We start from the raw sequence: 25,591 nt of genomic DNA, 5'->3' as shown, positions 1-25,591 counted from the left end.
CCGAAGCAAACACCCAATGTTTGATGAAAAGGACGATCCTCTCAAATGAGAGACTAGACATGGCCAATGTTTGTGTTGAATCATACAAAGAAGCCATGGAATTCAAAGAAAAGGAATTGGTTGAACTAACTACAAAGACACAACGGATTTGGAAACTCTCCATACAAGAAATCATAAGCAAGAGCAACAAGTCACAATGGCCACCTTAGCTCTATAGGAATCTACTTCAACAATCAATAGGCTACAAATTCAACTAAACATCGCAAATACTTAGTTGGCACAATCAGAAGGCAAGTGCCAAGATCAAAATACAACCCCACTGTAGCCACACTATAGGGCACAGATCAGGCATACAAAGCAGTGGATCAGAAGGTTAAAGACCTTGAGATGGAGCTGAAGTTAGAACAAATGCAAAGAAGAGAGCTCTCTATTGGGTTCATGCAACAGGAGGATAGATACCAATAGGAAATAGATTAACTAAAAGCAGAATTGTGCAAAGCTCAAGCAGCCACCATGACATAGGCTACCACACCAGAGGAAGGACAAGTAAATTCCGTAATGCAAGATCAAGATATCCTACAATTTATGGATTTTGAAGTGGCAGCCACCAGAGAGGCCAGTCTTCTTGATCTAGATATTTCTCATGATGAAGCTGGACCCTCCTCTCAATCAAAAATCTTCAATGTTAAGGAAGAAGTAGAATTAAAAAAGTGGGTGGAAGAGGAGACAGAGACCATCTGGAAGGAAGCCATACAGTGGGAAGAGCGGATACTGCATTCCATCAATGTCAACCTCCTCACACCACCAGATATCAATGAGGCATGGCATCAGCAAGCTCCACCCTTTCCACTTATCAAATTTGAAGTACTGCAGATCAAAGAGAGGTTACTCAAAGATTTCCAAGCCGACCCAACACTGGCACATCCCAAATGGTAGGAGATCTGGTTGAACCGACACCCCATGTATCTGATCTTATATACAAATGCCAACTCATATCAAAGAAGATCCTGTGTAGTGCCCAATACCAAGAGTCCAAAGTTGGCAGGAACACTTTCTTCTCCAACAAAAGCGGCCTACTTGGCTCAACTACCCAAGGTTTCCATCCCCTTTAAATAACCAATCCACAGAAGACTACATGGTGGAAACATTGTCCTCAACCAATCAGCTATCTTGCGGCATTCTGGATTTACCATGCATCATGTTGGTAAAGATTGCAAAAATGCTCTTAACTTGTTTGCATACTTTTCACCGTGCAGAGCAAACAAATGCAACGTGGATTTCCTTTCTCTAAGGTGCCAAGGGCTTATGCTATGATTTATCAGGCCAGTCCTTCAAAGAAGTGCTTCATTGATTTTATGCAAGGGTGATTTTTTTACCATCCTACCATCATCACCAATCTACGAGCAAGATTTGTCAGTTATTCCGCAATTGGGCAAAGAAATGAAGTAACCATACAGTTTATGTCAACTGAAGATAAAGAACTCCACCTCACATACCAGCAAGGCCTCGAGCAGCACACACAAAGGACAGTGGCAAGGAAGCCCAACCACTACTTAGCAACCTAAGTAGTTGTGTCGTGGACGACACAGGCAAGGAGGGGGGAATGTTAGTTACTTAGCTAACAAGAGCTGAAGAAAGAGCATCAAAAGGGGTGCCATTCATTTTCTGAAGCCAATCAAATGTATTAAATCCCTTTGTATCACTAAAAAATCCCGCAAACTCCAAAGCTGTTGTAATATTATTGATTGCTAATGAGTATGAAGGAGTTGAGGGCCTCCAAGTTTGTAATCATATGCAATTCTAAGCTTTGTATTGGGCCCAAATAGCTAGAAATCCATTCTTTAAAACTTGGCTAAGGTATAAAAGCCAACTTTTGTAATTAAAAACCTAAGTCTTTGAATAGTGAAAGTAAGCCTTTGCTGCAGAAGCTCAACGTGAGTCTACTGTTCCTTTGATTCTTCATGTCTCTCTTGTACAGTGTTGCATTTCTATTCCGAGCATACCAACGCATTTGCAAGTGAAAGCTCTTTCATTTAACATAAGTTTCTCGCGATGAAAGTGTGATTTTAGTCGTGTTGTCTACAAGTTGATTTCACTCTCTATGCACCATACACGCACCAAAACTGGTTTTTGACCTTATGAATAGGTAAGCATGGCTAGAGGAAGTTGTAGAGTGCTTCGGAGTCCGAAATTGATTAATTTGAAATAGGTTGTTTATCTTAGACGCGATTTTGTCTGAGTGTCAAAAATGACATTTGAGTACACAGGAGTGTTAAGGATACTCTGCTCATGCTAGGCATAAAGTTCTGTTGCATTCGAAGACTCGTAGCTATCCCAAATCATCAGAACAAGCTTGTGGTAAGGAAAGTAACTTTTGATGTCTGACACACATTTGAGACTGAGATAGGTAGGAGTGGCTTCGACTTGGGTTTTTTGAGAGATTAGCTATCTCTTGTAACCTCCATGCACTAGTCGGGTCAAGTACGCCCCACGGGTTGCCAATTTTTATGTATGTGGTTCTCACTTTGCTAGCATTGATATGGTGAGGATTGGCAGCCCACCGATAGTTTTTGGAATCTCTCAAGGGCAAATATAAGCATGATGAAACATACTCCAAAGGGTGGAGCCATGTGAAAATTAGGGATTCTTCTCACTCCTATGCTGGTAGTGTGTCTTCAACCTCCACACCCAGCTCTCCTCTTTCGAGTGATGAACCGCAGAGATGGAAGAATTTTTCCATAGATGATGGTTACCTACTCCATAAGGGGAGAGTTTGTGTATCGCCTGACACAGACATTTGGCACCAAATTCTTTATGAATGTCATGAAAATCCTTATGCAGGACACCCAGACATAAAGAAAACTTATGCACTCGTACGATGACAGTTTTAGTACCAAGTTTACATGGGTATGTTCAAGATTATGTCTTGCGTTGCCAAAAATGTCAAGTGAATAAAGTAGAGCACCTACAAGCAGGAGACGATGTCGGTGATGGGCTGAAAATTGAAAAACGTTGGCTGATTTGAGGACTGAATCTAAAAATGCTCGGATTATGGCTGAAAACTGAAAAACGCTGGCTGATCTGAGGGTTGAATCTAAAAACGCTCGGACTATGGCTGAAAATTGTAACTTTTGGAACATGTAGATGGTGATGCGAATCTGCTTCTCAACGAGGCTTGGGCTGTTTTCAGTGGATGCGAAGTAAAGACATCTCTCCAAATGTAGTCACCCACGCTTGCATCTTGAATATCCAGGACGTCAACTCATGGAGTGCACACATTGCAGGATATGCCCAACATGTGCAAGGACAGGAAGCTTAGGGTTAATACATCTCTCCAAATGCAATGTAATGTGCAGCCCAAAGAGATTGATGGCAAATGTAGTCACCTACGCTTGCATCTTTAATATCCAGGACGTCGACTCATGGAGTGCACTCATTACAGGATATGTCCAACATGTGCAAGGATAGGAAGCTTAGGGTTAATACATCTCTCCAAATGCAATGTAAAGTGCAACCCAAAGAGATTGATGGGATCGTCGGTAGATGCCTGGATCTGCGAGGCTAAGGGCTGAAAATGCAAAACGCTAGGGATGCTAAATGGGATTTGCAACTGTGACGAGGCTGTGGGCTGATGTGTTGTCACCCATGTCGGTGATGGGTTGAAAACTGAAAAACGAATCCTTGCACGAAAAGGAACAGAGGCTGTTTGTGTGATTCACGAGAATGGATGATTGTTCTTTGTCGCGTGAATGTAACAACAATCCCATCTTACTACATCTTCAAAGGCTATAGAGAAAAGCGTGGATGACAGTGGAGCTTTTTCAAGCATGACTAAATCATTTCAAAAGTGCAATCATGCAAGAGATGGGATTTGAAAATTGACATATGTCGATATTAGATGGGCATGGTAGCCATGTCTCCCTATAGGTGGTTGAGACTGCTCGTGATGTCGGCAATGAGATTGACATCTCATGAGCTCCAACCTTTGGATGTCTCTGTTTTCAAATCCCTAAAGGTAAACTTTCACAAAGAAAGGAGTATATGGTAGCAAAGAACATCACATTCTTAGGCCAGTAAGAGTGAATTAGCCTCTATTGTGGCTAGTGGTTGGGAAAAGTGTGCCTCAACTTAGCCTTGGGCTCGTTGAAAAATCAACACAGTCAGTTGAAGGGAGGGGGAGATGGAGAAAATCTGCTTGGAAAATTCAAGAAAATAGAGCTAAATTGTTAAAAATTCTAGTTATTTTGAAAAATTCCTCTTTGGATCAACCCTAAAGGGTATTTTGTGGCAAAAGCTTTGAAGTCATCTTTAACATAAGCAAACAACAAGGCTGGATTTAAATCAACTGGAATATGGTCACACAATCTAGATGCATGGAAATTTGTTGGAATGCCATGCGATCACATTGCAATCCTTGAGTAACCAAACAATTCTAAGTGTTTCTTCGGTCAACCACGATACAACCCATTATAGTGATGAATACATAAGTGCCAAATAGTCCATCGGACTTAGTCACGGAAGGTGAGGCAACTCATGTGTTAACGTCAATGGCAGATATCCAACAAGACATTGCCAATGACTCCAAAAACTTTGCAAGTAACAACACTTTATTAGCATTGTTGCAACAACCTGAGTGTGTAAGGAATGTCAACAATCAAACATAAGCAAGAACACTTGAAAATAAAGGCATCTATTCAATAGAGGATGATTACGCAATGAAAACATAAACCCCTCTTCAAGCACAAGATCTACAAGTAGATCAGGGAATGAAAATCGGAACCCAAATTCAAGCACAAGGCCCATGAGCAAGTTTGGGACCAAAGACATGAATGCATGCTCAAGCACAAGACCTACGAGCACATTGGTGAATGAAAACATAATTCTTTCCTCGAGGACAACACCCATAAGCAGATATGGAGATGAAAACCCGATTCCATGTTTAAGTGCAAGACCTATCACATGTTAAGAAGCATGTCAAGAGCCAAATGAAGAAGCGAGAATCATTGATCTACTACATGTGCCAATGATGCAAGTTTTGTGCGATGACCTTCATGAGAAGCATTTATGGACTACATCAATAGCGTGGTTCTCACATCAACCCAGATGTGCAGAGCATGAAGGCTAAAATTGCAAAGAAAGCGGAGATTGCAAAGGTAAGAGAAGAGCGCAAGCTACTCTAAACCTTAAAACAGATTACAACTCGAATGGAATTGTTTTGATGACACCATCTTCATTACGAAATCCCTTTCCACTAAATTATCCCAAACTCTGTACTTATCTTACATGAGCATTTTGTCATTACTTTTGATATCTAATACGAATTCTACAATTCCTTTCTACAAATCTCACATGAGCATTTGTGATAGACTTATGGCTAATTTTAACTAAATCAAATGATGCCAGTATGTTGGTGTAAGTAAGTAAAGTCTATTATATTCATGCCTATAATGATTTAGCATCTTTTGTGCCATTGTAAACCTTAACTAAATGATTTGGCATAGTAACAATAAATAATAAGCATGCATAACACAGAAAAGTAAGATTTGTCTATGTTATCAATAAGAAACCACCCATTAGAAGTCAAGATTGCCGGTGTAAGTAAGTAAAGTCTATTATATTCATGCTTATAATGATTTAGCATCTTTTGTGCCATTGTAAACCTTAACTAAATGATTAGGCATAGTAACAATAAATAATAAGCATGCATAACACATAAGAATAAGATTTGTCTATGTAAACAATAAGAAACCACCCATTAGAAGTCAAGATTGCTAAGTGAGGATCGGCTAGAGCAACCTCACCTCTTATGATGTTGGACAACCCCTAGGAACACATGTCCTACAAATACAAAAGATACAAATGTCACCCTTTTAGATAAAGCCTTGTTCGCAATAGCTTAGTGTCTAGAGACTTACCGCCAACAAGCTGCAATGACCTTGACTCCTCAAAATTCTTTAGCCATATTGAAACCCTACATCTCAAGCACATATACCCTGTCAACTCCTCCGCCCACCCCCAAATCTGAGCAATTGTAACCGACTCGTGGGTCTCATATAGAAAAGTAGCAAAGAATGTGATTGGCAGGCTGGTAGGTAGACAAGGAAGACCTCTTTGGCGAGTCTCATGTGGCATTAGAAATACATCTATAGAATGCATATGCTTGCCACAAACTAGTTTCAATACTTCTCCCATTGAAAATTTATCATCATCACAACTCTAGCTCTTCTGTATGTATTAGCAAGGCAAGCTGAATGGAGAACATGTGGTTGTTACTCTTGATAAAGAATTTCAATGTCCACTTGTCCATAGCTAGCCATTGGGCAAGATGAAAGTTGTCTCAAGTGCCAAGGCTCTAATTAGGTGGCCAACCACTTCCACCCGCAAACTAACTTGCAACATCAATACAAGATAGGTCGCTCGCTGAGAAAGATGAGGCGCTTAAGAGCTGGAGTGGAAGGCACAAGAGGGGGAGGAGGCTCCCATTCTCATCATCCGCTGGGAACCTCCACTGAGCACGATCCCTTATTCGCAATGCTGCACTCGACCACAAGTTCTACTCAGGTTTTGACCACCTATTCTTGAGGAGCCCTATGTGTATCTCTATCATCCAATTAGGTGGTTGTTAGTACTGGGACTCTGCATAAATCAATATGAGTGTTATCTCCACAGAATAGATGAATGGATTTACAGAGATTGATTGGCTAGTCGTGCATATGTACTCAGCATAGAACCATGACACTTCCTAGCGAGCAGATTTACTGACGGTAGATGGCAGATTTACAGGCAAGTAAACTTGGTGGCGGCAAATGGCGAGCTTCGTACTGGTCACATATGACGAGAATAACCACATTCTTTTGCTCTGGGACTGGGCTCTCGCCGTACACCTATTGGTGAAGGCACACTTCAAGAGGGTGACATGCAGTACACTAAGACGTTGCCTAACGTGGTGCTCATTGGTTGAATAAGGATAGCTTCCGATTCTATCTCACCTCCTAGAAGGGGTAGGCCTAAGTGGATGATGTTCACGACCCCCAAAAATGAAACAAAGAATTAAAAAACTGCCATGCTCACGCATCCAATGCCAACCTTGGAGGCACACTCTACTAGTGAATTTTTTTCCAAGGTCCCGCTTAAAGGTTGTTAATATGGCCCCTACACCCTATGAATGCTATGCATAGTGCTCTCGAATCGGCAACAGTAACAGCAGAAGTCAATGGTTGCCCTGTGTCGCCTTTGCACTTGTTGTAAGGGATAGCTCTTCGGCCTGAGCGATGGCGGACAATTTGAGGGAAAAGCTAGCATCGCTGAGCGGGAAACTGAAGGTGGGGGGAGCGGAGGTGAGCAAGAAGGTGAGCACAAGTATGGTGACTGCGGGCGACAAAATGAAGGAGCTTTTCAGGGTACCGACACCTGCAGACAAGCTAATAGAAGAGCTCACATCAGAAGATCCCCTGCTTCCACAGGCAGGATTAGATTGGGCCAGAATCATGGAGCTTTGTGATTCCATTCGAAGTAGGGAAATCAGTGGCCAAGAAGTAGTGAAAGCCCTGAAGAAAAGGCTTATGGTCAAGGCAACTAACAGTACTGTCTCCCTGGATACCTACACTTGCTCCAGAATTCAGCTCCTCACCCTTACCCTTATTGAGTCATGTGTCAAGAATTGTGAGCACCTCTTTGTCGATGTCGCCAATGAACGCCTCCTTGATGAGATGGTAAAGATTGTCGATGATCCCTCTACCTCCATCGTTGCCCGAGATAAAGCTCTCAAGCTCATTGAAGCTTGGGGTGAATCGGCACCTGAGCTCCGAAACCTTCCCATGTTTGAAGAGACTTACAAGGTCAGCTTCCTATGCAGTAAGCTGAGATACTTTCTTGAAATATTCCTAGAGGGATGTATACTCCTCGAGTCAGACATGCACATGGACTTACACATGGACGTGGATAGCAAGATTTGCCTATAACTTCAATGCTTGTAAGAGTAGAGCTGCATTGGATGTATCATATAATCTGACATATTTGGGCTCCCCATGCACATGTTAATTTTCCTTTAGTAGAAAGGCTCTTTGCTTGATCTTAGCAACTCAAACTAATCAGGGTGTGTGCAATCATAATCTGGCTTGATTCCTGGGGTAGTTTTGCCCAGGAAATTTGTAGCTGCAGTATATTGCTTAACATTGATGTGTTTTTGACTCCGTCCTCTATGTTGCAGAGTTTGAAGTCTCGTGGAGTTAAATTCCCGTTGCGAGACTCAGAGAGCTTGGCACCCATTTTCACCCCTCCGCAGACTGTTGCTCCCAGTGAGAAAGTTCATAAAGTGCGAAGGACCTACAGAGATATTGTAGGAGACACACAGGATGATTTAGCTCTTCCACCAACTGAGGAACTTATTCATACTGCTCAAAATTCATTAGACCTACTCTCAACTGTGCTGACTACTTCACCACAGCAAGAGGCCTTTCAGGTATTTAGTTGGGTACTGCATGATACAAAACGACATTAATTGTTAGTCAAAGGACAATTTAAGGCATGTGCTCCAACTTTGTTCTGGCCTGCATTTTTTGGAATGTTGATCGTGTGGATATTAGCTACGTTGCTTGGGTGAGACACTACTGAATGCTTTCACAATCAATTCAAGAACCATTAGCTACATCCTAATTAGTCAAATGAAGCCACAACTCAAAACTCTGACATGCTACCAAAAGGGGTGCCGGACTTAACCAAGAACGCTATTCATAAGCACAAGATCACATGAGATGTCTATTTTGACATTATGCATGGTTCTTTTTATATTAATAAGTCACAGAGTACAATTGCCAGGGGTTCCACTTTGCAACCGTGTAACCATTGAGGACAAAAAGCAACTGTGTCACAAAAACTAGCTGGCCTCAAAAGCAATGCCTGCTAAAAACACAGTGCCCGAAAAAGTCAATTGCTAGCTCTCTCTCTCTCTCTCTCTCATCTCGTCATTCAAGATTTACATCACTTCATTGATGAGTCAAGATAAAACGTTGCAGACATTTCATCTTATAGATATACTCAAACAAACATAATTTGCAAGAGTACATGAATAAATCATTTTAAAGGAATTCGTACCATAAACATCTTCAGATCATGGAAATCAGTCTATATCATATAAAGTCACTGGGTAGAGTACTATCAGCCTGTTAGTACCCCCAAAATGTCAAAAGACAAATTGGTTGACGTTACCTCATTCTAGGCAATTTGTGATAGAGGACTGGAGTGGCTCAGCATGCATTGCATTAGATTCAACGTGCTGATTCGATGTGCACTTTTTACTAGGTGCAATAGAGGTGTTGATGGTGATAGCTCAGGATGAGTGCTCTACATGATACACAAGGTTCCTTTTACTCAACAAGAGATGTACAATGAAGAGAGAGAGAGAGAGAGAGAGAGAGAGAGAGGACTAAAAGAAGATGGGGTCCCAAATCCCCCTCCGAGGGTCCCCAGAATGGTATTTGCTTTAGATTGCACAATTGCTGATACAATGGTTTTAGATGATATGATATTGAAGGGATCATGCACTGGATGCTTGGTACTGAGAGGCTTAGGGCTCAAATCTGAAAACGCTAGGGCTATCTGGCAAAGATATGCAAACGTGGTTCGCTAATGCTAGAGGTTGAGGGTGCTACCGACCCGTGTATGGGCTGAAAACTCAAATTGCTGGTGCTGCTGATGGCCGACAATGCTAACGCGAGGCTGATCTGCTGAGAGGATGTTGAGTGATGAAAATGCCAAGGCTGATTCGATGAAAACGCCAAGGCTGATCTACAAGTGAAAACGCTGGTGGGCTAATGGAAAATTGAGGGAGAGGATGCAATAATGCTGATGCTTATGCTGGGTACTGTGGGCGTTGACTGCCCATGCGGTGCTTCTGATTTGATGCTCAAGGGTGAGCCCAAGGCACACTTCCATAGGTTCTGCAAGGTGAGCCTCTAGTGTTAGAAGATCAGGTCCTAGTTTGCAGATTTGTGCCAGATAGCCCTAGCGTTTTCAGATTTCAGCCCTTAGCCTTTGTGTACCAAGCATTCAGTGCATGATCCCTTCAGCATCGTAGCATCTAGAAACATTGTATCAGCATTTGTGCAATCTAAAACAAATACCGGGGGACCTTTCGAGGGGGGTTTGGGACCCCATATGGTGTTAGTCTTCTCTCTCTCTCTCTCTCTCTTTCCTCATTGCACATCCCTTGTTAAGTAAAAGGAACCTTGTGTACGTGCGGAGCACTCATCTTGAGTTGTCACCATCAACACTTCTACTGCATCTAACATTGGTATCAGAGCATATGCATCCTACTTAAAGTGCTTGGACATGCGGGTCCTCTTAAAGGCTCACAAGGTTGCCAAAACACTTCCTAGGCTGTCCTAAACCCTAGAAGTACGAGTTATAACTTGCCCACATGCACATAGGGTTAGATGTGTACATGACACTTTTGGAATAGTCGGGGCTAATGTAACAGGCTTGGACACGTCAAGCGAGAAATCAACATCAACACAAGAACAGAAATTGCAAATCTCTGAACTTGAAGCGAGAGAGGAGCCCCAAAGATTGGCGCCCCTTTTGGTATTTTTTCATTATTGCTCTTCGCAAAGTACAACTCTCAAGGGTCCAACTCTCTGCGAGACTCTACGTCCAAATGCTCTTCGGAAGAGTGGCCCCAAGGGTCCTTATAAACTTACAAGGGATGCTCAAAAGCAGAGTCCCAAAAGCATCTGATTCAAAAGCACAAACTTCCAAAAGCTTTGACTCAAAAGCCTTGCACAAAAACTGTCAACTTAGCCGACGCAAATCGCGGAAACCTGTACAACAGTGCTTAGAGGCTCAACGCGATTTACAGATTTCAGCCTTAGAGCTCAAGCTTTTGTCTTTTTAGGTTTTAGGCCCCTCGGCCGATGCTCCACAAGTGGGGTAGAGTCAGGTTTGTTTAAAAAACTCTAACCCCTTTTGCTTAGAAGCCTTGTCCACCATAGTCACAGGGGTCGGAGGGGACGGGGCCTAGGGACGGCCGGTTCCGGGACGGGGACGGGTGGGGACGAACGGAAAAGTGCACGCTAGGCGGGAACGTAGGGAAACGTTCTGGGGACGGACGGGGACTGGGTTTTTTTTTTTTCCGAGAAAAAGATCCTTCTATTAGTTAATGAAAACTGCCCATAGGGCTACAACCACCTCTGCAAGAGAGGGCTACAACAAACATGATAGGGAGACTCTCCCAATGAAAAAACAACATATATACAATGAGGCTAAATCAAGAGAGAGGAGGAGGGAAGAGCCACACAGGTGGACGGTAGTGCCATCTGAGCACACCCTGGACTATGGTGTAGAAAGGCCCAGGACGCCAGAGTCGAAGGAAAGCCTCGCGGCGCTCCCGCATGCGGTTAGAGCTGCCCTGTAGTCCCTCAAGCTGTCCTCTGAGAGTATGGATAACCTCTAGCCAAAAGTCACGAACAGTCTCTGCTGGTGGCACTGGGCGAGCCTCAAAGATGTGGAAACAGCGGGCCCGCCAGATGAACCAAAGTGTCGGGCCACTGATGAGCTCCCAACACTCCTCTCTCTCACTGCACCACTCTTGTGGAGTAAGCTCTGTAGCAGGCTGGAGTGGTCGCCCCCCCTTATCACTATCATCCTGCTGGTGGAAGATAGCTCAAATTGAAGTGCCGGGCCCGTGAGGGTGGACCAAGCCGCTGCCCCCCAAGTGTACTGTCGAGACGTGGAGAGAGCAGGCATCAGCCGAAGAACTTGTAGCCATACCTGCTGGGCCGAGGGACAGTCCCAAAGACAGTGACGTTGACTCTCCACCAAATGGTCACAAGCTGCACATGCGGTCGAGAGACCACTATGCACAAGCCAGCTCCCTACTGCTGTAGCTTTGTGTGCAACCAGCCACTGAAACAAGGTGACTCGCCTCGGTTGTCTAGAGTCCCACAACCTCTCCCAAAAGGCTGCCAAGAACTGGACCGTAAGACCCTCCTCGTGCCAATGATGTGCTGCAGCGGGGTGTGCCTCTCCCTGTGCTGCTAGTATATGACGTCCCAGTCGAACAATGTACTGAAAGAACGGGACTCCTGGGTGGTCTCCAGAAGAGAAGGGGCCCCTCCATAGCCACTCACCAGGAACCCACTATACTCGTGCCAATGGACAACACTCCCAAGCCCACAGTCTCCAGTGTCCAGTCTGAAGAGCTGCTGGGTCAGGGTCTATGACGCAAGTCCTCCCACAGATGCCCACTACTCGGATCCTTTGAAAACAGCACTCTCTGCAACTCGCTCTAGTCGTCCCCCACCTTGAAGCTCGAAGAACAGGACTGGGATAGTCTCTGAGTAGGCCCTGACTGAGATGAGAACCTCCAGTCGTGTGAAGGCTTCCATCCACCGAGGTGCTATTGGCTCGAGAGGCGTGAGCCACTCAGCTGGAATTGACTCTGAGATGTCCTGATGTCACCAGCGTGTGACTACTATCTATCCTTTTTGTTGATTTCTTTCTTATTATCTATTTACTTTCACTTTTTGGAAACATCCCTCGGGAAATCTAACTGCCCTGCATTGCATAGCTAGTGTGGAACTGTCCAGAGGGAGTCTAGGCCTGAGGGCAAGACAGCACTAAGGTTGGACAAGGACTATGGTTAGCCAAGTGGGGTCATTGACTAGCCAAAGTGGAATCCTTTGCTACAGAGGCTACATTTCAGTTCTGGATGTGGCCGCAGTGTACAAAGAGGGTCGGATGACCTAGAAAGATACAATGGCAGCATCTCCTAAAATTTAGGGAACTGCTATTTTGGGACTTGAAAATGTGTTGACGTCATTACCTCCGGAATGACAAGGGGAACATTTTCTTACTCTGTCGTGAAGTCAACTGGGCAACCGGTTGGGATATTTTTAGACGGCAACCCCGAAACGGGAAAATGCTTATAAATGTGCCAAGTGGCACCTTCTGGTGCACTTGCCTCATGCAACAATAAGTGGCGCTGAATTTAGGAGGGGGAGAGCCTCATTTTCAGATTTGTCACAGGTTAAGAGCTATGGAGTGCTTGCTTTCCCTCTTATGCACAGTGCGGTGCCAGGAGTGATGCCCTGCACGCTACACACTGCCCTCTCTCTCCCCTTTGGCAGTATGTTATGCCCCTCTAGTGGGCTCTTCATTTGACCAATGTACAGTTGTGTGGGTTCATGCGCGATTGCCGAGGCAAGAGCCTCTTGCACAGGTACTGGATTAGCAGCTAATCCCCCCGCAGGTACAGGTGAATTCGGAGAGGTTTCACGCCAGAAATCTCGTCCGATTCAAAGGGCAAGTAGCCCTACAGGTGCGGGAGCTCGAGGACTTGCTACGGATGCGACCGGCACGCGAAACGGAGCCCGAAACAATAAATTACAGCGTGCTGTGTATTTTTGCAGGTTTAGGGTTTTGGCCCTAAACGGACCCTAATACCCCCAGGAGGTTCGGGGACGCAAGGCGACCGCTGTACAGGTGATCTGGCGCATTTTCAGGGCTGAAAACAGAGAATTCAGCGTGCTGCAGATTCTCGCCAGGTTTTGCAAAGTGCCCGTATGCGTCGGGAAAGTCATTCAATGCGTGGGAATACTGACTGTGAAGGGTTCTAGTACAGTTATGCTGCCGAAATCGGGCTGGAACAGTGGAAATTCAACCGAGTTCGTGCGGGGCAGCTTGTAGGGAACCATAGCGTTTATTCCCTCTTTTGAACAATAAAGAAATACCGAAAGGGGCGCCTAAGTTAGGGGCCAATCTGGTGTCCGTCTACTCATACAGGTGCAATCTAGCAGCCTGTATCCCTCTCCCCTTTGTTGTGTCTTGAAAGTACAGGTAAAATAGACGACTAATAATGGGTGAAAGCTAAATCAAGGTTTGAAGTAAAGTCTACCGCCCTTTTTGGATTGAACAGGCCGGTTTCATGGTTCCATTGACGGGATTAAATCACTTTTTCCCATAGAAGTGAGCCTTGGTCAGTTTTGGCCTTGAAGACACAGGGGATCATAGACCAGACACAGGGAATTGCAATTATGGCTGACAGACCAGATGATGTGACTGAAGAGGTTTCCTCTTCACAGGGTCAACAGACACATGAAGTGGGTGAGTCCTCAAGAACACCACAGACAGATGACGATATATTCAGGACCCAGTTGGCTACTGCTGTGGCTATGTTCACACAAGTAATGCAGAACCCGAGGTTTTTAGCCTTTCTGCAACCTCCTGTTCTGTCTCAGCAAGTTGGGTCACTGGATCATATTCAAAAGCCTGTTAAGGCTCGAGCACAAGTGATTCATACCGTACAGTCAATGGAAACACCTGTACACTTGACGGAGAACATGCAGTCTCCACAACCTATGCGTAAGGTGCAAGAACAGGTGGCTGAGATGCCAGTTTTTCAAGCTGTACCAGTTCAGCCCGCCACCTTTCAGCAGCCTATAGCTGGTTCTAATGGGCAGGGAAGCAACCTACAGGCTATGCAATATGTCTGCCCACCACCTTCAGTACACCCTGGCTATTTTGGAGGTGGATCCGTATTCCAGAGCATGGCTGGTCATGCACCTGGAAATCAGTTTTATACGCCAGGAACAGTGTTTGGGGGTGCTCAAACGATGATGCCCAACCCCATGTACAGTGTCATGGGTATGCAACCAGGGTTTCAGAGCACTCAGGGCCAATTTGGGATGCCACAAGCAAATTTTGGTATGGCTGGAATTACAAATCAGCAGCCAAATATGGCATTTTCAGGTCAAGTTAATAGCGGCCAAGGAACACAGATGAACCCTAATAGTGTTCCCATGATTCAGTCACTTCCATATGACAATTTAACGCCGCTGGAGAGGCCAACTCCGTACAAAGAAGGTGGCAAAGGTGTGTCATTCACGACCTTTACAGGGTTTGATGACAGGAAGAAGGCTCTTTCATTCCTCCAGCAGTTTGACAAGGCCTATGCAGGGGGAAACTTTACAGAGGCTTCAAAGGTCCGCAAGGCAGCCACTTTCTTGACAGGTAATGCGGGACAATGGTGGACAACTTTATTGCTTCAAGGGCAAGCTCCGTCCACATGGATTTACTTCAAGCAGATTTTTGCAGCAGCATGGTTATCTGATGATTTCGAAGCAGATGTCATGACAGAATGGCACCAGCTAAATGCTGCCACTTGCAGAAATCTGGATGATTACAATCGGAAGTTTTGGAAAGCTCTACTTCCAGTAACTTCCTATAGGTTTGTGCCATTGACATAACAAATTGAAAAATACTGTTGTGGCCTACCCAAAGGATTGAGAAAGTACTGCACGAAGACAAAAGTCACTACTTTGACGCAGTTCATCGAGGTAGCAAACACTGGCAATGGTTTGCTCAAGGGAGAAGATTGTGAATTTAACACTGGCGTCAAGGCAGGATCAGGCAAGAAAAATTCAGCCAAGAAGCACGTTTCCAATGAGGCTCCTAAAGGGACTCAGGAGTCAGCCAACACAGGGAAAGACAAAGCTACGGCTGAATCAGAAAAAGGACCAGCAAAGAAATGGAAAAGACGTTTTCCTCGCAAGTCAGAAGAGCAAAAGAAGGTCCTGAGGACAGAGAACAAATGCTTTATATGTGAGCAGCCTGGCCACATTGCTTACAACTGTCCTACAAAGAAAAGGCCAGCTGATTCTGAAGACAAGGAGGACAGGAAAGGAAAGAAGCCCATGGCTGGTCTAGTGCCAGATATGGTGGGCGACAAGCCAAATTCAGATGCAAGTGAGCTTTGCAGAGCATGGGGAAAGGTCAGGGATCAAACAGTGCTTATCCTCTTTGATCCAGGTGCCAAAGCCAACTTCATTTCCCCAGAATTGGCTTCAAAGTTGGGAATCAGACCTGAAGAGATGGGGTATACAGCAGAGGTAGGTTTGGCATGTCCTGGCCATACAGAGGCTGTGACACCCATCATTGGAAAGTTGCGTCTACATATCCAGTCCTATGTAGATGCTGAAGAATTTTACATCATGCCACTGGACGGATGTGATGTGTTGTTAGGTATTCCTTGGTTGTCTCGTGTACAGGGAATCCTGGATGCCTACAACAAAAAGATCACTGTACAGAGCAGGGGAAAGACTCATATTCTGGATGTAAAGCTTAAAGGGGAGTCTATTCCTACTGTATCAGCTTTTGCTATTATTTCTGTAATGAAAAAGCATCTTTCTGCGTACTTGGTTTTTGTACGTGAAGTGTCAGATTGTGATGAATCAAATTTATCTATGCTAGATAAAGAAAGGTCAATGTTTTTACAACAGTATAGTGAATGTTTTTCCGATTCATTACCGTCTCAATTACCGCCAGAGAGACCCGAGGACCATGCGATAGATTTGGTGCCAGGTAGTAGCCCACCAAATAAGCCTCCGTACAGGGTTAGTGCGGCTCAGCAGAAAGAGATAATGGGCCAAGTACAGGAGCTGTTAGAAAAGGGGCTGATTCAGCCCAGTTTATCTCCATTCTGTTCTCCAGTGTTGTTGGTGCAGAAAAAGGATGGCTCATGGCGTATGTGCATAGACTACCGTGCACTGAACAAGAATACCATCAAGAATAGGTCCCTATACCTAGAATTGATGATATTATGGACAAATTAGAAGGAGCAGCTATGTTTAGCAGGATAGATCTAAAGAGTGGGTACCATCAGATCCGCATTAGATCAGAGGATGTGCACAAGACTGCTTTTAGAACGACGTTTGGCCTTTACGAATTTTTAGTGATGCCCTTTGGTCTCACAAATGCTCCTGCTACGTTCAATAGGATGATGGACAGAATTTTCCGTCCACACCAACAGTTTGTTGGTACATTCTTTGATGACATGATAGTCTACTCAAAGAATGAAGAGGAGCATAGGCATCACTTGGCCATTGTGTTCAAAGAGCTACGCAGTCATAGGTTGCTCATCAATGCAAAGAAAAGTGAGTTTTTTCTGGAAGAGATTCACTTTCTGGGACACATTGTCTCAAAGGATAGTGTCAGAATGGATCCTGCAAAAGTTGAAGCGATCAAGTCATGGCCAAATTTGAAGACGGTGCATGATGTCCGAAGCTTTTTGGGACTATGCTCCTATTACAGAAGGTTTATCCGAAATTTCGCTGAGATTGCTTCACATTTACATGCTCTTCAAAATAAGGCAGTCACCTTTAGATGGACACAAAAAGAGATTTCAACTTTTAATCTCTTAAAGGAAAAGATGACTTCAGATCCAGTCATTGTGTTGCCAGATCTTAGGAAGTCATTTGTGGTCCAGTGTGATGCCTGCGGTAGTAGCATTGGTGCAGTGCGAATGCAAGATGGCAGGGTAGTAGCCTATGAGAGCAGAATTTTGCAAGGGCCAGAGATGACCATGCAGGTCTATGAGAAAGAGTTACTGGCTGTGATTCATGCGCTCTTAAGTTGGAAACACTACCTGCTAGGTGCAGACTTCGTTGTCCAAACGGACCATCAGACCTTGCGGTACTTCTTGACACAGACAAAGTTATCTAAGAAGCATATGCGATGGGCAAATATCTTGTCCATGTTCCATTTTCAGATTGTTCATGTGGAAGGCAAGAAGAACGTTGTGGCTGATGCCTTGTCAAGGAAGCCACAAATTTCAGCTGTGTCGATTCCTTATCATTATGAACTTGATGATATGAGAGAACAGTATGCAAATGATGAAGATTTTGCAAGGGTCTTCGAGCAACTAATGGATGGACAACGTCATGAACACTATCTTCTCAAAGATGGTTTCATGATGATGCATGGCAGATTGTGTGTCACAAAGCCATTGCGACGCAAAGTTATGGAAGAGAGTCATGTCCCACCGTATGCAGGGCATCGTGGTATCGATGCTACAGTTAAAGCGGTTGAGACATTCTTCTACTGGCCTACATTGAGAAGAGATGTGGATGCCTTTGTGCGAGAATGCCTAATATGCCAAAAGGTCAAGTTTGATAGGCAAAAGGCACCAGGGTTATTGCAACCACTACCTATTCCAGATAAACCATGGGAAAGTATTGCTATGGATTTTATCTTTGATCTTCCGAGAACGCAGACAGGAAACGATGGTATTTGGACCATTATTTGCAGATTGAGCAAACAGGCTCATTTTATTCCTGTCAGGAAGAAGATAAAGCCAGATCAGATGGCACGCTTGTTTATGAGCAATATTTTCAAGTATCATGGCATGCCACAGTCGATTGTTAGCGACTGTGATCCACGCATGACAAGTTTGTTCTGGAGAGGTTTGTTTGAGAATATGGGCACCACGCTCAAATTCTCTTCGTCATTTCATCCTCAAACAGATGGGCAGTCAGAAGAGGCAAATTCTACTGTCCTAGATCTGCTGAAGTGTTATGTGTCAGAGCATAAAGGAAAGTGGGAGCAGTATTTGCCATTGGTGGAGTATGCATACAATAATACAGTGCATTCATCAATTGGCAAGGCACCCTTTGAGATAGTTGAAGGTGGCAAGAAAGTTCCTCCCATACTGCATACAAAGGACAAGATATTTGAAGCAGATAAGTATGTTCAGGACATGGATGAAATGTACAAGAAGGTCAAAGTGGCCTTAGAAAGGACTCAGGCAAAGCGAAAGAAAGCAGCTGATCGTTACCGTCGTGAAGTGGTATATTCACTTGGTGATTGGGTGCTTTTACGCTTTGAAAAGGCAAGGTTAAAGAAAATGAAGGGCAAGGAATGACTGTTTCCAAAGCTCAGCATGCGTTACTATGGGCCTTTTCAAGTGTGCGACATAATCAGTGATGTTGCATATAGGCTGAAATTGCCTGACAGTTGGAAGATTCACAATGCGTTTCATGTGAGTCTTCTCAGACCCTATGTGGGTGATGTGCCAGAAGATATGCCAGCTGAAGATCAGCCAGAAGTCGAGGAACTTGACGAGATCTTGGTCCCTGAACAGATTTTGGCACACAAAGAAAGGAAAGTGAAAGGCAAGGTTGCTAGGCGTTACTTGGTAAAGTTCAGAAACTATCCACCAATGGATGCTAAGTGGATGGAAGAAGGTGAACTTGCAGAGTCACCAACTGTGTTATCACTTTACCTTGAAGCCTTCGGTTTGCAACCTACCTTGACCCCTTGAGTTTCAAAGCTAAATGGATTGTCAGTGTGACAATGGCTTCTGAAACAAATGATGTACATGGTATTTAAAGTGAGCTCAAATGAAATACCTGTTACATGAATGTTAGAGCTGTACAGATTGTCAGTTTGGCAATTGCTCTTATGGAATGTCCAAAAGTTTGGTTAGTGCTATAGAAGTGAGTATTTCTTGTCAGTTTGTCAAGGATACAGTGATTGCTTCTATTGAACAGTACATGTGTAACTGCATTCTTAAACTGTCGGTTTGGGTATGCTCGAAAGTGTTACGGGATCCAACGTGTACTATAAGACAGTGGCAAAATGTGCAGCTACCATTTTGTCATTGGAAAGTTAGTGACTCAAAGCAATGGCAGAGTGCGAAGCTACCACTATGTCATTGGGACAGGGTTCACACGCAGGCAATACATGAGTCGACGAGGTGTTGAATACACCAGGGTTGACAATGAGCATGTATGTGTCGTATATGTGTCGACAGGTGTTGAATACATCAGTGTTGACAGTAAGCATGTACGACATAGATGCAAACGAGGACGTTTGAGATTTCAAGAGGGGGGTATGTCACCAGCGTGTGACTACTATCTATCCTTTTTGTTGATTTCTTTCTTATTATCTATTTACTTTCACTTTTTGGAAACATCCCTCGGGAAATCTAACTGCCCTGCATTGCATAGCTAGTGTGGAACTGTCCAGAGGGAGTCTAGGCCTGAGGGCAAGACAGCACTAAGGTTGGACAAGGACTATGGTTAGCCAAGTGGGGTCATTGACTAGCCAAAGTGGAATCCTTTGCTACAGAGGCTACATTTCAGTTCTGGATGTGGCCGCAGTGTACAAAGAGGGTCGGATGACCTAGAAAGATACAATGGCAGCATCTCCTAAAATTTAGGGAACTGCTATTTTGGGACTTGAAAATGTGTTGACGTCATTACCTCCGGAATGACAAGGGGAACATTTTCTTACTCTGTCGTGAAGTCAACTGGGCAACCGGTTGGGATATTTTTAGACGGCAACCCCGAAACGGGAAAATGCTTATAAATGTGCCAAGTGGCACCTTCTGGTGCACTTGCCTCATGCAACAAGAAGTGGCGCTGAATTCAGGAGGGGGAGAGCCTCATTTTCAGATTTGTCACAGGTTAAGAGCTATGGAGTGCTTGCTTTCCCTCTTATGCACAGTGCGGTGCCAGGAGTGATGCCCTGTACGCTACGCATTGCTCTCTCTCTCCCCTTTGGCAGTATGTTATGCCCCTCTAGTGGGCTCTTCATTTGACCAATGTACAGTTGTGTGGGTTCATGCGCGATTGCCGAGGCAAGAGCCTCTTGCACAGGTACTAGATTAGCTAGCGGCTAATCCCCCCGCAGGTACAGGTGAATTCGGAGAGGTTTCACGCCAGAAATCTCGTCCGATTCAAAGGGCAAGTAGCCCTACAGGTGCGGGAGCTCGAGGACTTGCTACGGATGCGACCGGCACGAGAAACGGAGCCCGAAACAGTAAATTACAGCGTGCTGTGTATTTTTGCAGGTTTAGGGATTTGGCCCTAAACGGACCCTAATACCCCCAGGAGGTTCGGGGACGCAAGGGGACCGCTGTACAGGTGATCTAGCGCATTTTCAGGGCTGAAAACAGAGAATTCAGCGTGCTGCAGATTCTCGCCAGGTTTTGCAAAGTGCCCGTATGCGTCGGGAAAGTCATTCAATGCGTGGGAATACTGACCGTGAAGGGTTCTAGTACAGTTATGCTGCCGAAATCGGGCTGGAACAGTGGAAATTCAACCGAGTTCGTGCGGGGCAGCTTGTAGGGAACCACAGCGTGTATTCCCTCTTTTGAACAATAAAGAAATACCGAAAGGGGCGCCTAAGTTAGGGGCCAATCTGGTGTCCGTCTACTCATACAGGTGCAATCTAGCAGCCTGTATCCCTCTCCCCTTTGTTGTGTCTTGAAAGTACAGGTAAAATAGACGACTAATAATGGGTGAAAGCTAAATCAAGGTTTGAAGTAAAGTCTACCGCCCTTTTTGGATTGAACAGGCCGGTTTCACCTGACACATGTGTTGCACCCCTCTCATGCCCTGTAGCTGGAGCCCTTGCACCTCCTCTGACAAACCTGTGAACTCTAGCCAGTCACCTAGAGAGCGTGCTGGACCTGCTGCCATGGGACCCCAGGAAACATGAGGCCGACTACCAACCAAGTGGCCTCTCTGAGTGCTAACCATGGGGTTCCAGACGAGGGGTTGTCGTAGGCGCTCCTCCGTGCACGTCGGCTGTCTCTGCTCCAAGCCACGCCGTAAGAGCTCCCAAGATCGAAGCAAACTCACAGCAAAGCAGTCCTCCAGTCTCCTGCTCAAACCAACTCTGCGCATCTATGTAAAGATCCATATGGTCGAAGGTTGCCAAGGGCCTCCTGACCGAGGCACCCTGGCACGAAGCCGCTGTAGCAAGAACTCCTTCCAGGGCTCCTCACCTGGAAGAAGTCCTCTGAGGATGAACTTCCCAAGAAGGGCTCTGCTCTGCTGTGCTGGATCAATGATCCCAAGCCCTCCGTGAGAACAAGGAAGCGTGATGACGTGCCAAGCCACCTTGGCTCGGGCTATCTGAGTGTCACGTCCTGACCAAAGGAAGTTCCTGATCAGCCTCTCTACCTGGCGGATACAAGAACTCGAGAAGATCCAGCAGGAAGTGATGTACTACATAGTCGCCAACAACACCTGGTTGGCAACTACTACTCTGCCAGCTAGAGAAAGTCGTGCTGAGCTCCAATGTAACAACTTTCTCCTGATAGACAGGAGAAGGGGAGCAATCTGCTGCTCGTTGAAACAAGTCCAAACCAACCTGACAACCCAAGTACCGAACTGCAGTCCCTGGGGGAATCCACCTGAAACCCTCTCCTGGCATCCTATCTGGCACATGAGCACTACCAACCGAGAAAGCCACTGTCTTTCTCTAGTTGATCAGTGTGCCCGATGCACAACAGAAGGTCTCCAAAGCCTGCTCACATCTGTGAAGGTTGGCCTCCTGGCTGTCATGGATGCTTGAGAGTCAGTCGCTGCCTGCATCATCGCCTACATCATCGCTAGAAGGATCTAGAAGATTCTAGAAGTTTCTAGAAACATGGAGAAGATTCCGGAAGAATCTAGAAGTTTCTGGAAAGCTCTAGAAAGTTGAAGAAGGATTTAGAAGGTTCTAGAAGGACTAGAAGGATCAAGAAGTTTCTAGAAGCTTGGAGAAGATTCCGGAAGGATCTAGAAGGATGAAGAAGTTTCTAGAAGCTTGGAGAAGATTCCGGAAGAATCTAGAAGTTTTGGAAAGCTCTAGAAAGTTGAAAGAAGGATCCAGAAGGTTCTAGAAGATTCTAACCTCCTCAAGAAGAACCTAGAAAGTCCTAACCTCCTCAAGCACTAGCATAAATAGGGGTTTTGGGCCACAAGCCCCTCAGTCTTGCCAACACCAGATGTGAGGCTCCTATGAGGAAATCCCTCTTCTAGTTCTTATGTTCAAGTCTTGTCCTTGCAATCAAGCCTTGTCTTGTACTCAAGTCATGTAATCCAAGTCTTGTATCTAGCTCTCTTAATAAAGTATTAAGTCTTATAATCAATATTAAGCTTATCATCAAGTCCAAGCTCTTGTATAGTGTGAGCGCCTCCTCTCGCTCTCTTCTAGCTCTATACGCGCTCATAACACTGGCCATCTAAGTTCAAGGCTGAGTTGTCGGCAAACTCAGCGTCGAGTAGCTCATCTCCCCAAATAGGGAGTGCTAAGCCCCGTAGACGAACCTGCTGTGACACCAAAAACCTGCTCATCGCCTCCGCATAGAACATAAAGAGGAAGGGGACAAGAGGACAGCCCTGTCTGACCAAGCGTGTAAGCATGAAGCGATCACCTCTACCTCCTGACAAAAGTACCTGACTGTGAGCCTGTCTGTACAAGGCTGACACCCCTCTGATCCAAGCATCTGAGAAGCCCATCCTGCGTAGAGTGCCCTCTAGAAAGTCCCGGTTAACTTTGTCGTATGCCTTCTCAAAATCGAGAAGAAGAATCACGAGGTCCTCACCACGGAGTCGTGCCAGGGGAGAAGCCTCCCAAAAAGTAAAGATGTTGTCAAGGATATTGCGTTCCTTGACAAAACTTGTCTGGGTCCCATGTATAAGGCTCTCTAAAAGTGGCTGAATCCTCAAACTTAGAGCCTTGACAAGAATTTTGTAGGCTGAGTTGAGGATGATGATGGAGCGCCACTGTCGAATCTCATCCAAGGAGCCACCCTCCTTGGGAATGAGGTAGATCAGGCCCTCACTCATGCTGGCAGGCATCACTCGTGTGTACAAAATGTACTGAAAAGCACTACTGAGATCTGGGCCAAGTAGGTCCCAGTACTCCAAGAAAAAGCTGGGAGTCAACCCATCCTCACCTGGACAGCTACCACGGGGGAGGGCCTTGAGAGCCGTGTGCAGCTTCTCAAGCTGAAGCGGCATCTCTAGCCTCTGACGCATCTCCTCAGTCACAAGACAAGGCATCTGTGCCCAAACCTGCTTCCTGCATGCATCCTGCCGCTCTGACTGGGGCTCTGCAGACAGTAACTCACGGTAGAAGTCAGTAGCAACTGCATGCATATCCTCGGGTTCACAAGCAACTGACCCGTCGGGCCTCCTCAACTGACTGACCTTGGCATGCGAGTGCCGAGGTCCCACTGTTCAAAGAAAGCACCAGTGACTCTGTCGCCCACCTGAGTCCACTTAGATGCCTGTCGGTGGAAAGCAAACTCATGTCGCCTCTCCTCTGTGCCAGCAAGCTCCTGTCGAGCCTGTTGTAACTGCTCCTCCAACCAAGGACTGCCTGGATGCTGCTTCCGCATCCTCTGTAATGAAGCAATGCCCCGTCTGAGACGCTGCTCCTCCTCTCTCGCTGCAGCCCGGCGAGCCAGAGACTCCTGAAGAAAAAAATGGCTAATCTGAGCTAGGCCTGAGGCCACTTTGTCAGCAGGAGAATCCTGCCTGTCCATGCCCTTTGTCCAGAGAGCCTCTACCCTCTCTCTGAGTGCTGAGTCCAACAAGACCCTCTCTGGGATGCGAAGCATCGTGCTCCCACTCCTCTGGCTGTCTGCCACTGTGAGGATCACTGGTGCATGGTCCGAGAGGAGGTCCCTGCCAGGGTGCCCACTGACCCTCCCAAGTCACTGAAGTGGTCACTAGTGTAGAAGCGATCTATTCGCGATAGAATCACTCCTCCCACTCTGCGGTCCGATCGAGAGAAGGCAAGATTGTCTGGGGGCCTCACAAAACCAGAGTGCTGCCATGTATCCGAGACCCTCAGAGTCATACAAAACCTCTCCCAAGCTGCCAACTCGACTCCATGCACAGTAGCATGGCTGCCATCAACCCTATCAAAAGGGTCCTCCAACATGTTGAAGTCCCCTCCTATGCACCAATGATCTGCTTGCGGCAGAGACTCAACAATCTGTGACCAAAACTCTGCACGAGCACTCGCCACATTGGGCGCATAGATGTTCAAGAAACCCACTAGGCCACCCCGAACCTGCATAGTAATCCACTGAGCCCTGCTTGGCACAATAATCCCTCTGCCCACAATGGCCTGTTGCAATGAGTCTGCAATAGTTATACATACCCCACCCTGGATGCCTCCAGGTCCAAAAGCAGCTGACCAAAAAGTATCGTATCGTCCACGCAAAAGCTGACCACATCGCCGAATGCGGCTCTCACATAGATGGTGCTCCTGAAGCATAAGAAGACCAATCTCTCCTCCCACAAGGCAACGATGAAGCTCCTGACACAATCGGCCCCGTTGACGCTGAAATTGGGGCCCACCTAGTCCCTCCACGTTCCATGAGACGATCCTCATGGGGAGTGAGAGAACAGATGCTGCCGCAGCAGTTAGACGGGCTATCTTCGAGGCTGGCTTGGTTGGGGAGTAATCCGCATCCGAGCGTCCTCTAGATAGGCGTGACTGCAATGAGTGCCTAGCCCAAGCCCAAGCAGAGCGAGCCATGCGTAAAGCAACCTCCTCTGTCGAGGAGTCCTCATGAATGTATACAAAGCATGGCAAACATTGTGTATCAGCAAAGTAGTAAACCACAATGTGCCTACATCCTGTTGAGTCTGGGGGTGTCACCGGAAGCTTGGCCAATGGCCACAAAGTCTGTAGCATGTCTGTAACTCCTAGTTCTCCCATGTGGTGAGAGAACTCTAGGACCTGTGTATGCAACCATCCCAACATTGAGTCGAGAGTCCACGCTGTCTGGGCCTTGCCGCAAAGGGTGGAGGAGAAACCAACTGCTGAGTCCAAGGCCTCTGTCCCCCTAGCGGCAAGGAACAGAGCATGGACCCTGAAGCAGGCTGCCTTATGGTCTGTTGAGGGATCGCCGAGAAAACGAGTGAAGCCGTAGTCGAAGAAGTCCCAGCGGCGCCGGATGTCAATGCTCGTCATACCATGAGGGATAGCTGGAAGGGAAGATGTCTGTACCTGCAGAGGGGGCCGT

General features: G+C 45.9%; 1 protein-coding gene across 2 annotated transcripts in view; it reads left to right on the top strand.

Moving 5' to 3' along the window:
- The first annotated feature begins 7,142 nt into the window (after positions 1–7,142).
- LOC147458600 (TOM1-like protein 1) overlaps positions 7,143–25,591 on the top strand; it is a 104,359-nt gene continuing 85,910 nt past the window's right edge. The window contains exons 1-2 of one of the 2 annotated variants that reach the window (XM_086510053.1): positions 7,143–7,838; positions 8,210–8,461. In XM_086510053.1, coding sequence (XP_086366179.1) covers positions 7,272–7,838; positions 8,210–8,461 — 819 coding nt within the window. In that variant the 5' untranslated portion in view covers positions 7,143–7,271. The remainder of the gene's footprint in view (positions 7,839–8,209; positions 8,462–25,591) is intronic. The other variant, XM_086510054.1, reaches the window with a different exon arrangement.

Source organism: Adiantum capillus-veneris, chromosome 4 (genome assembly GCF_014529385.1).
Source record: "Adiantum capillus-veneris isolate H3 chromosome 4, ASM1452938v2, whole genome shotgun sequence".
Classification (NCBI taxonomy): domain Eukaryota; kingdom Viridiplantae; phylum Streptophyta; class Polypodiopsida; order Polypodiales; family Pteridaceae; genus Adiantum; species Adiantum capillus-veneris.
Note: the sequence above shows the minus strand (reverse complement) of the source record. Positions and strands in the feature narration are given on the sequence as shown.